This window comes from Lissotriton helveticus, chromosome 10, assembly GCF_964261635.1.
Source record: "Lissotriton helveticus chromosome 10, aLisHel1.1, whole genome shotgun sequence".
Lineage (NCBI taxonomy): Eukaryota > Metazoa > Chordata > Amphibia > Caudata > Salamandridae > Lissotriton > Lissotriton helveticus.
The window spans coordinates 98178646-98190688 of NC_136071.1; the positions used below are offsets into that span (position 1 = coordinate 98178646).

At 51.7% G+C, this 12043-nt stretch overlaps 1 protein-coding gene across 1 annotated transcript in view; it reads left to right on the forward strand.

Annotated features, from left to right (window-relative positions):
* Positions 1-12043, forward strand: part of ZNF598 (zinc finger protein 598, E3 ubiquitin ligase) — a 187735-nt gene that overhangs the window by 162207 nt on the left and 13485 nt on the right. Inside the window, exon 10 of the mRNA XM_078664856.1 lies at positions 7946-8087. Within this exon, the coding sequence (XP_078520982.1) occupies positions 7946-8087 (142 nt within the window). The remainder of the gene's footprint in view (positions 1-7945; positions 8088-12043) is intronic.

Genomic DNA, 12043 nt, shown 5'->3' on the forward strand with positions numbered 1-12043 from the left:
TCTAACATTGGTGGCCAGCGACGGGATCCGAACCTACGCATAATCGTACAGAAAGTCACTCGCCCCACCACACACAACAACCATGTCAATAGAGAGCGGAACAACGGAAAAATTTCAGATGGAAAAATTGGAAGACTACAACCACCGGGAACTGAAGCAATATTGCATAGAACTTGGACTTCCAACCACAGGTCTTAGCACAAAGGAAGACTTCAAACGAGCCCTAGAAGCTTGGGCAGAAACGGGTACGGCCGTACCCCGAACACAAACAACCGAAACGAGCCCCGCACCAACTAAAGAAAGAGCGGATCTCTCCCTGGAAGAGATCCGAGAAAGAGAAAAAACCAGACTCCACGAATTAGAACTTGCCCGACTTCGCTTGGATGGGGAACTCAAGCTGGCAGAACAAAAAATAACCCTGGAACACTTACGGCTCAGGGAAGAGCGGGAAGACAAGCAAAGACAGAGGGAGCTAGAGGAAAAGAGACTAGAGTACGAACATGAGCGCAATCTCAAAGCACTGGAGATCCAGAAACAGAATAAAGACCTCGGGCTCCCCGAACGACCGACCCCGTCTGCCTCGACCGAACCCAAGGTTCACATCCCCAAAGATGTCATCCGGGAATACCACAAGAACGATGATATACAGCAGTGGTTTAAAGCCTATGAGGTGGCAATGACCTCCCACCGGATTCCCCGAAGCGATTGGGGAGCCGGATTATGGGGGAGGTTTGTCAACGAAGGGCGGGACGCCCTGCTGCAACTCCCGGACCAGCTAATGACCTCCTACGACCACATGAAGGCCGCCCTCCTCACTCGATACGGGCTCACACCTGAGATGTACCGCCAACGGTTCCGCGACTGCAAACGGATTCCGGGTACAACTTGGGTGGAGTACGTGAACTTTTTTAGCCGAGCCTTCGAGGGGTGGATCAAGGGCAACAAAGTAACCACCTACGAACAACTCTTTGACCTTATCATATGGGAACACCTGTCGAACAACTGCTTCGTGGAGCTCCGGCAACACCTCCTGGACAGCAAGCTAACCGACCCTCGACAACTCGCCGCCGAAGCCGACCGGTGGGAAAGCACCCGAGTTGGCCGGAGCGCACCCAGCGAAGTATCCAGATCGTATCGCCCCCGAGGGGGAGGAGGAAGTCAGGGTCGGGGGAGAGACCCCGGCCCCTCGTCACCCCCCAGAAACCCCTCGACCCCGGTTGGCCGGGGAAGCCCTGCCGTCCGGGCCGGTTTCCGGGCCAACATTACGTGCCACAGGTGCCAGCGACCCGGCCACTACGCCAGTGATCCCAACTGCCCAAAGAATCCGAACACGACTCCCCGCCAAGTTGCAGCGGCGGCCCTAGGGGAAGAAATAATCCCGGAAGACCAAGAGGAGTACGAGACCGATCCCTCGGAATGGGCACCCGCCGCCATGGCACTGGTCTGCTTAGGGGAGAGAGACATGATTCCGCGGGCCCCCCTTCCCGCCAACACACAGAAGTACGGTCAATGGGTTAACATCAATGGTCGCCGGGCGGAAGCCCTCCGCGACACCGGGGCCAGTGTAACGGCGGTCCGACGCCACCTCGTCACTCCAGACCAAATCTTGCCGAACATTCTTTGCCCTGTTCGATCAGCCGACAACTCCGAAAGCCTATGCCACATGGCCTGCGTCCCCTTCGAGTGGGGAGGAGTAACAGGGATGTTAAAAGTAACTGTCCGCGATGATGCCCCCGTGGACTGCCTCCTAGGAAACGACCTTGAAAGCTCTCCCTGGGCAGCTGTCGAACGGAGGGAGCACCTGGGGATGCTTGGCCTCCCCGAATGGGTCTGCGTCACGACCCGGTCCATGACCGCCCGCGCGGTCCCCAGCCCAGAAGAGCCCGAGTGGCCAGAACCTCCTCCCGCGCTCATCCCAGAGGAGGCCGCCCCAGAAGCCATTCCCTGGACCCAAACCGAAGAAGGACCCGACCAGCTTCGGGACGTCCCTGACCTGGCACAATGGCGGCAGGAGGGAGGCCCCACGCAGGAACAATTCCGGGCCGAGCAAAAAACCTGTCCTTCTCTCGAAGGACTCCGGCAGCAAGCCCTGGCCCAGAGCACCGGGGATACCTCGGGGGCCCACTGGATCTACTGGGACCAAGACCTGCTCTACAGCGAGCAGAAAATTGCAGAACTAGGGGCCAGTCGGGTGCTGGTGGTGCCCCTTCGCTTCCGAGACTTCCTCCTGAACTTAGCCCACGATGTCCCCCTTGCCGGACACCTGGGGCAGGATAAAACCTACGACCGCCTGGTGACCCATTTTTTCTGGCCCCACATGCGGAAGGATGTCACCAACCACTGCAAGGCCTGCCCCACCTGCCAGGCCAGCGGAAAAAGTGGCCGAAAAATCAAAGCACCATTACAACCCTTTCCTGTCGTCACCACCCCGTTTGAACGAGTGGGAATAGACATTGTGGGGCCCCTCGACCCTCGAACAGCCCAAGGACACCGGTTCATCCTGGTCCTTGTAGACCACGCCACCCGCTATCCCGAGGCCATCCCTCTTCGGACTGTGACGGCCCCCGTGGTGGGCCGGGCCCTGATGGGGATCTTCTCCCGGGTGGGGTTCCCCCGGGAGGTCGTCAGTGACAGGGGCACGAACTTTATCTCCAGATATATGAAGTCCCTCTGGCAGCAATGCGGGGTCACCTACAAATTCACGACCCCCTATCACCCGCAAGGAAACGGACTGGTCGAGAGATTCAACCGCACCCTCAAGGGGATGATTATGGGTCTAGAAGAACCCCTTCGACGCCAGTGGGACGTACTACTTCCATGCCTCCTGTTTGCCTATCGGGAGGTCCCGCAGAAGTCCCTCGGCTTCAGCCCCTTTGAACTACTGTACGGGCACCCCGTCCGGGGCCCCCTCAGCCTAGTCAAGGAAGGTTGGGAGCAGCCTCCCCAGAAAACTCCCCCGGACATCTACCGGTATCTCCTGGCTCTCCGCAACCAGACCCGGCGGTTCCGAGACACCGCCAAAGCCAACCTCGAGGCCAGTCAGGAGGACATGAAGAGGTGGTACGATCAGCACACGTCCTCCATTGAGTTCGAACCTGGACAACAGGTCTGGGTGATGTCCCCGGTTGAGCCCTGTGCCCTCCAAGACAGATGGTCCGGGCCCTTCAAGGTAATCGAACGCAAGGGGCCCGTCACCTATTTAATCGACATGGAGACTGCCCGGAACCCCCTACGGGTCCTCCATGCCAACAGGCTCAAACCCCATTTTGTGCGATCCGAACTCAGCCTCCTGATGGCTACCGATACTGGGACAGAAGAAGACTCCGAACCCCTTCCGGACTTACTGAGGGCCCTCGAGCAGGATGGCTCAGTGGAAGGGGTCCAGCTCTCCGAGGCCCTGTCCCCGGAGCAACGCCAAGACTGCCAAACGCTCCTGAGGCAGTTCACCTCCCTGTTCTCCCTCACCCCCGGAGTCACCCCCTGGTGCCTCCACGATGTGGACACCGGGGACAGCCCTCCTATTCGACACCGAGCATACCGCGTACCAGACCGGGTACGAGCCTGCATCCAGACCGAGGTGTCCAAGATGCTGACCCTAGGAGTGATCGAACCCTCAGACAGTCCCTGGGCGAGCCCGGTCGTCCTGGTTCCCAAGGCAGCTGCCCCGGGCGTTGCCCCTGAGCTCCGGTTCTGCGTGGACTATCGAGGGCTGAATGCAGTTACCCGGACCGACGCTCATCCCATCCCCCGGGCAGACGAGCTAATTGACCGGATGGGGGCCGCCCGCTACCTGAGCATCTTCGACCTAACAGCGGGTTACTGGCAGATCGGCCTCACCCCTAGGGCCCAAGAACGATCCGCCTTCTCTACCCCAGACGGGCACTACCACTTTAAAGTCATGCCCTTCGGCATGAAAAACGCCCCGGCAACGTTCCAACGGCTGGTAAACCAGGTACTGGCGGGCCTGGAAGACTTCAGCGCCGCCTACCTGGACGACATTGCTGTGTACAGCCACCAGTGGACCGACCACCTCCGCCACCTGCGGGAGGTTCTACACGCCCTCCAGCAAGCCGGGCTCACCATCAAGGCCAGCAAGTGCCAAGTTGGCCAAGGGTCCGTGACCTACCTGGGACACCAAGTGGGAAGCGGGCTGGTGGCCCCTCTCCAACTCAAGATTGCTGCCATCCAGGCCTGGCAACCCCCTACGAGCCAAACGGAGGTCCGGGCCTTCCTGGGGCTCACCGGATACTACCGGCGGTTCGTGAAGGACTATGGCAGCATCGTGGGGCCCCTCACAGAGCTCACCTCCAAAAAGAGCCCCAAAACCGTCAACTGGACCCCGGACTGCCAATCAGCCTTCGAGAAGCTAAAGACCGCCATGTGCACGGCCCCCGTGCTCCAGGCTCCCGACTACAGCCGGGAATTCATTGTGCAGACGGACGCCTCCGATCATGGTGTGGGGGCCGTCCTCTCCCAACCCAACACCGAAGGGGTCGACCATCCGGTGGTCTTCATCAGCAGACGCCTCTTGCCCCGAGAACAGCGCTGGAGCACCATTGAGAGGGAGGCCTTCGCCGTAGTCTGGGCACTCAAGAAGCTCCGGCCATACCTCTTCGGCACCCACTTCCGGGTGCAAACAGACCACCGACCCCTGCAATGGCTGATGCAAATGCGGGGGGAGAACCCGAAGCTGTTGCGCTGGTCCATCTCCCTGCAGGGGATGGACTTCACGGTGGAACATCGTCCAGGCCAGGACCACGCCAACGCCGACGGCCTGTCACGCTTTTTCCGCCTCAGCGAGGAGAGTCCCCAGGAAGATGGCTGACTCTCCCCGCCTTCAGCTGGGGGGGACGCATGTTGGACAGGCCGCATGGTCGGGCTGCCCCCCCTCCCCGCAGTAGGACCTGGACCCTGGCTCTCCCTGCATCCCCAGCCAGAGTCCACAAACGACCACCCGAAGTACCCTGCAATCCCTCCACTACAAGACACCAGCTCCGGACCCAGCTGGCCCGGGTCACCATCTACCCCACGACATCGACCCGGCCGCCATCTTGGGGCACTGCAGCACGAGGCCGCGTGGCCTCAACTCGACCCTAACCCCGGGCCCGGCCGGCCCCACCATCCTCCCAGGAGGCAGAGTGACCACTTGGCGAGTCAATGGGAGAAGGAATCGTCAACGGCTCTCCTCCGCCAGGTGTCGATCACCCCAGGCCGCCTGGGCGCTGGCTCCACCCCCCTGCTGGGTGTCTGGACTCCCTCATCCCGGACCTCCCGGCCCCCAGGCGCGAGGGTCCGGACATCAAAGGGGACCAGACCTATAACTGGGGCAGGGCCAGACCAGGAAGGCAGTTGTATCCTGGAGTCGAGAGACCCGAGAAGAACTCATCCGTGACTTGGCCTGCTGGCGCTGCCGCGGCCCTCTGCCTCGTGAAACCATCGTCTTGGCCTGCTGGCGCTGCCGCGGCCCTCTGCCTCGTGAAACCATCGTCTTGGCCTGCTGGCGCTGCCGCGGCCCTCTGCCTCGTGAAACCATCGTCTTGGCCTGCTGGCGCTGCCGCGGCCCTCTGCCTCGTGAAACCATCGTCTTGGCCTGCTGGCGCTGCCGCGGCCCTCTGCCTCGTGAAACCATCGACTTGGCCTGCTGGCGCTGCCGCGGCCCTCTGCTTTGTGAGACTATCACCTTGGCCTGCTGGCGCTGCCGCGGCCCGATCCACAGACACTCCAGCTCGAGGATTGTGAGCTCGCCGTTGACCACTACCTGTACCGATCCGGTACCAAGACTGTCCCGCTACCCCCTTTCCCTACAGAGACTAGAAGTGAGAGGACCCCCGGGTCCAAGATATCCTGTATCGCTGATATCCTTGCCTTAAGAACCTTATATAAAACCTTGAACTCAACCTGGTGTGGTGCCTGTTTGTGGGGAGGGAGGTAACTTGTCTGTACGATCGCCGGAGACGGTCCCCCTCGGGGATCTCTCCCTCGGTATCCGGCCGACCCTCAGGGTCCCCGTCTAACAAGTAGGATGACGACAGCCACCTGATAGATGTCAGGGCAGCTGTGGTATGGTGGTAGATGTTAATGAGTCTAAGAAGTCTTCCAGATTTTGGATTTTTTAGCACTCTTGGTTCTGCTTTGAGGCATTAAGGAAGTTTTTGGTGACAGGCAACTAAACTCAGTTCATTTTTCCTCCATCTCGGCCCATGCTTCCTATCTTGATACCTCTTTGGTGAAAATGCCTTAACAACGAGGGTGCCATGGCACTAATGCAGTGGGGATAAAATTCTAGAAGGCCTTATTAGCAAGCATGTTAAATGGTCAGTGTTGAATCGGGCATCTTGTTTTGGCAAAGGGAAGTGTCTCTCATCGGAGAGTTCTGAACCAACTTCACCTTCCTTGAAGTGAAGGTCTTTAGCGTTCAGACCAAATACTCCTGATTTGTTAATCAAATCTACTAATTTTTGGAAAACCAATAATCCATAATTCATGTAGTCTTTACTGAAACTATCCTTCAGTTCCATATTTAGTTAAAGGGAAGCAAAGTTTTTTTTAATACCAGATTATTGCCAAATGCTCAAAGCAGTTTTCTCGATTGTAGCATGAAATAACGTTAAGTGTATAGGTGTCTAAAGTTGTTGTGACTTTCTATGTTGCCAGCTTTATCATAATCTCTGCACCTGTTGACCAAATACAGTGTGTTGATGTGAAAGTTCAAAGATGATGATGTTTTATAAATGATTTGTGATCATGGAGAGCTATCTAGTCAAGGGCCACAAGGTCTTCCATGTGTATATGCCACGAAGAGAACGATTATAAACTGTTAACAAGATGGTACTTCACCCTGGCACATCTCCATTAGATGTTATGCAGTCCCGAGCCATGTTGGAAGGGTTGTCGGGAACTGAGCGCACACCTACATGTTTGGTAGTCATGCCTGAGAGTCCAGACCTTCTGGGAGGAAGTAGTTGTCGCAATACGGGTTATTACCAACATTAACTTGCCGCACGACTTGTTCCTTACCCTCCTGGTAGATCCAGAAGAGCAATGACTGTACACCATGACTATCCCCCATTGGGAAATTATTCCCCCATCTTCTCCTAGCCGACCGCTTAACCATCGCCCAGTTATGGAAACAACAATCAGCACCTACTCTTAATATATGCTGGAGGAAGGTGTGGTCGATCTACTCCATGGAGAAGCACCCCTCAGAGACAAGGTTCCAAAATTTGAGAAAACATGGCACCCTTTTGACACTTACATGAATCTAGACCAAAGGGTGGAGGGTACCCAAATGACAATATCCGCACCTTTCCGTGTCTCTGGCATATGCGAGATATCCAGCCCAGAGACTGACTATCGAACAGGCATCGCAGAACCCGAGGCCCGAAGGGGACCCTAAATGAAGACATTTACAATCGAGCCAGAGGGGGGATTCTTGGGGAGTAATGGGCGGGTATTAGCTCAAAATTGTTTATGGCAGAGATGCAGTTAACAGCCTATTTTCTGTTTAAATAGGGTCAAAAATGTGTCTTTATTAATTTGAAATGTGTTGCATACCTGTGTGCACCTCTCCCCTTCCCCCCCAACATCCCCAATAAAACCCAAAATAAAGTTAGGGGGCGGGGGAACGTGGGATATGTCTGTGCTTCTTGGTGGATGCTCAATTAACTCAATTTATGCTCTTAGCGCTTTTACTTTTATTTGTTGCTTTTCTTGGTTCTTGTGTGTACTCTGCTTCCTTCCAGCTACTTGCACACAATATGAATCTCCTCCGTTTAAGGCAGGGATGGGTTTTTGGTGTCCACTGGTCTTCTAGAAGGAAAGTAGCAACTTAGTTGCAGTAGTCGGTAGATGTTGGTTTAGGCTGCATGGCATGCAACAGTAATAAATGCATTGATACTACAAATTGCTTTTCTCAGAGTAGACCTCTAATTGATTTTACTTCTAGGATTTTCCACTGTGGCTGGCTTAGCATCACGTCCTCCACCACCACCGGGATTATCGGCACCAGTCAACAAACCGCCACCGGGTTTCTCTAACATCCAACCTGCGACTATTGTCCCAGAGCCAGTGGTCACAAGCCCAAAAGAGTAAGTTGCGCATTGACATATGCTAGCTCAGCTCGCAAGAGCTGCATTCTTGCGACCTTCGATAGTTATGAATGGGAAATTGTTGAATTTAAAGTAGTCTGTAGTTACAGTAGTTTGAGGCAGTATTCGGATTTCCTGTCCCACTTAACTCCAGCACCAGTTAAAGAGGTGCTCATACTGAAGCTACTTCCAAGTGCATAGTTACGGCGGTTCTGGGTAATAGACCATGCTTCCTCTCAGAACTTAATGATTCACAGTCCACATAGGCGCCAAGGTATGGCACAAGCTTCTTCATATACAATGAAAAAAAAATGCCACACTCTTTCAGGGAGTCCTGGAACCCATCACTCAATTTCCCCTCCACAACAAATGTTACTGTAACTCAATTCAATGGAGCCTGTATCTCTTTCTGGTTCACATGATGTGCCTTATTCTGCCATGTAGTGTTTGGGCCAGTAACACTTTCCTACACCCTTACAGTCCTCATGTAGCTCAATATGATGTTGATCACAGGTCTGCAGTGCCCCAACACATTGTAGCCTTCTTCAGATTATTTTTTTCTGCTGTTGATTTTGGAAGCAACTTTGGGAGATCTGTGGCAACAACTGTTAGGATTTGCAGGATGACATCGAGGCTCAGAAGTAACATTAAAGAAGATAATTAAGTTGCAATAGATATCAAGAAAATGACCAAAAAGTCCAAGCACAAATGTGCTCAAGTTCGGTGACAAGAACACAACTTGAACACAGGTATTTTTCTTGGGCGACTTTACCATGGGGGTTGGAAAATGTATAGTCTGAATCGGGCTCAGATTGGTCGGTGTCTATTGGGAGTGATAAGTGGATATCACAACCTGCAGTTGACTTGAAAGGGCATGCATGAAGTGTGCTACTTATGCTTACCCAGCGATCATAAGTCCGAAGGGTGTTAAACATGTGCCAGTTGTCAGCCAAAGACTCAAAAATGTTGAGAAAAGCAGTGGGAGATCATTACGCCATGACACAAGTCAAGCAATACTCCCAGAAGGATTTGGGGTTGTTAGAGGATGTGGACTTCAACATAGTTGACGACACCAAAGAAGCTCAGGGAGACCAGTAAGGGGTCTGTCATCGAAGAATCAAAACTGACGGAGTTGGAATTATGTGAGTCGGTCTAAAACAAAGATCCACTGGATGCCAAAAACCTTTTCACAGATAACCACGTCGCCAAATTCTAGGTCTAAAAAAAGTTCAGCAGACAGAAAAAATAAATATTTGAGGAAAGCAAAAATGACAAGGGGGCTGTATGTGTTAATAGGAGTGTACTAACGATCGGCTTGAAAACTAAAGAAAAGGATATCCACTGCGAAAAGAGGGAAAACAACTTGATAAGCGTTAGGCTTGATTCTGAGCTTGTACAAAATACCTTCCAAGGATGGCCTTTAGCAACTGGGGAAAAACTTGACAAGTAAGTGGAAGACTTTATCCTACCAACATCTCCTGAGCCACAGTAGGAAGAGCAGAGTCACTCTGAGGAATCCATATAACTGCCCTGCGCAAGCATACAGGAAGGGAGCAAGTGGCAGGACATAGAGTAGATTCACCATTAAAGGGGATTGGTGCATATTCCACCAAAGCGTCCCTCTCTGCCTTTGTAGTCACTGTACCCTGCCCCTATCGCGATAGTAGCTGAGACCTGTAGGTTACAGCTAGAATAAAAATGAGAAGAGTCCCATTGCCTTCTGGAAATATTGCATGCTCTACAGGGGAGATATCAATACTTCAAAGTGTTACCTTGTGTAATCAACAAGTTAGGGAAGCCTTTGACGAACCAACTTGTTCTAAGGCGTTGAACCATAGTGTAGAGTAAAAATATTCGCCGTGCCCTCCGTCTCCAGCATATAACAGACTCAACATACCCACTCTTTGTCCTCACGGCACGCAACAGGGCAAATCGGCTTGCATCCACTTCCCCCACCCTCTCTTCTTGATGAGGACTACAAGAGGCTAGTTGCTTTCGGTGGAAAGATGGAAGAGGTACCATCAATTCAGTGGAGGATTGCTAAATGAGTTGCACTCCTCATTAGATATTGGCACCAGCAATAGAACAAGACTGCTGAGTTTATTCAGTGCCTGCCAGAGAAATACAAGAAGAGGGCCCGTTGTGGTACAAGAAAAGAAAGTCATCCCTATGACCTACTTAAAATTATCTCTCATCACTGCAGACATTATGAGATGACAAATGTTCACTGAAATGCCCCCTTGTAGTCAGGCATGGAACCGGAGATTCTCTGCCATGACTGAGGTAAAAGCTAAATTAACACTCTTATCACTGAAACTTTGTGAGGCAAGATAGTTGAATACTCTCTTTGACACTGTCAAACGTAAAAGGTGTCTGACATCAGAACCATGGCTGTCCTATAAGCCAGAGGGAGTTTAAGAAGGGGAAGTCAAGGTCTTCCTTTTTCTATCAGCAAATGTTTCAAACTGGACATGCAAGAGGTCAGCAGGGAGCAACATAGTGGCATGACACAGGCAGTTATTTCAAAGGAAAGAGCAAAGACGAATCCTCTAGAGCTAGTGGTCAAGCAAATCATTTTTCCTATTCAATATGCTCTCGATCACGAGAGTTCAGTTTGAGGCTGACCATATGATTTTCTGTAGGAATGTCAGAAAGTAATATTCGAAAAATTAGTTCCAATCATTAGATCTCACTTCCAACACCAAAAAGAAACATCATATAAAAAAACATGAATGTTCTTCATGAAGTAGAATTTTGTTTAATGAAAGATACTATAGAAAAGGTAACAAAAGAGGAACACAACAAAAGCATTTACTCTTGTTTTCGTGTTTTCATTCCGCATTTAATCTTGTCAATGTTTGGATCTGAGAACCTTAAACAGATTCACATGAACACTAAATGAAAGAGGTTTGCCCAATGTTGGAAGGATAGCGCCTAGCAACAATAGATCTCAAGGATGCCACTTTTTCAACCCAGTGAGCAAAGAGCATTACAGACGTCTCCGGTTTGAACTGATGGACACGGACTATGAATTGAGTGTACTACCTTTTGGGATAAAGTCAGTACTAATGATGTTCACAGATTGTGTAGCAGTGTTGGTGGCACACGTAAGATGCCTAATGATACAAGTGTACCCATACCTAGACGACTGTCAAATAAAGAGAAACTCTTTCTAACAGTGCCAGAATAGCAAGCACCAAGGCATACAGACCTTGTTTTTGGGTAGGTTTCAAGGTTTGCTTTAAAAAATAATAAAGATGTTTGCCATGATGACTATGCTAAGCAACTTTCAAAAGGAACTGCAATGGTTGTCACAAGAGAATATGATAGACCGTTCAAAGACCCAATACTCTCTGCAGTACACTCAGGTTGGGGTTAATTTAAAATGTAGTTCTGGATGCCAGGGTTTACCATAGACAGAAGTCAGAGAAAACTGTGCACATATACCACACCAGTGTCTACCTCCCCCTATCTGCGGGAGGGGACGAATCCTCTTGAAGCTACACCAGGAACATTTGACATTTGGCCAGCTTGTGCCGATTCACCTACCAGGATAACAAAATGCAGAAGTCGATGAGCTGAGTAGGCAAGGAGGAATAACACACAAATGTTTACCAGGAAATGGTTAAAGTGTTCAATACTTGGGCCATACCTGAAATAGATGGTTCTTTTAAAAAAAGATATTTTCTATAGAGTTTTCTACAGCTTGAACTAGACCCGAGACTTTGGGTATCGGAGCGCTTTACAAGAGCACCAGATTCTTTACAGACAGATACATTCATTTTTGTTAGGCACATGGAGATTAAGTGATTTGCCCAGAATCACAGGATGTTGAGCGTCGTTGCTGAGACTTGAACCCAGTTCCTCAGCTTTGAGGTCGACCGCTCTAACTGTAAGGCTACAGAATAAAAAATCCCAGGATTTCACATCCGAATAGCCACAACCCCAGGCCAGGA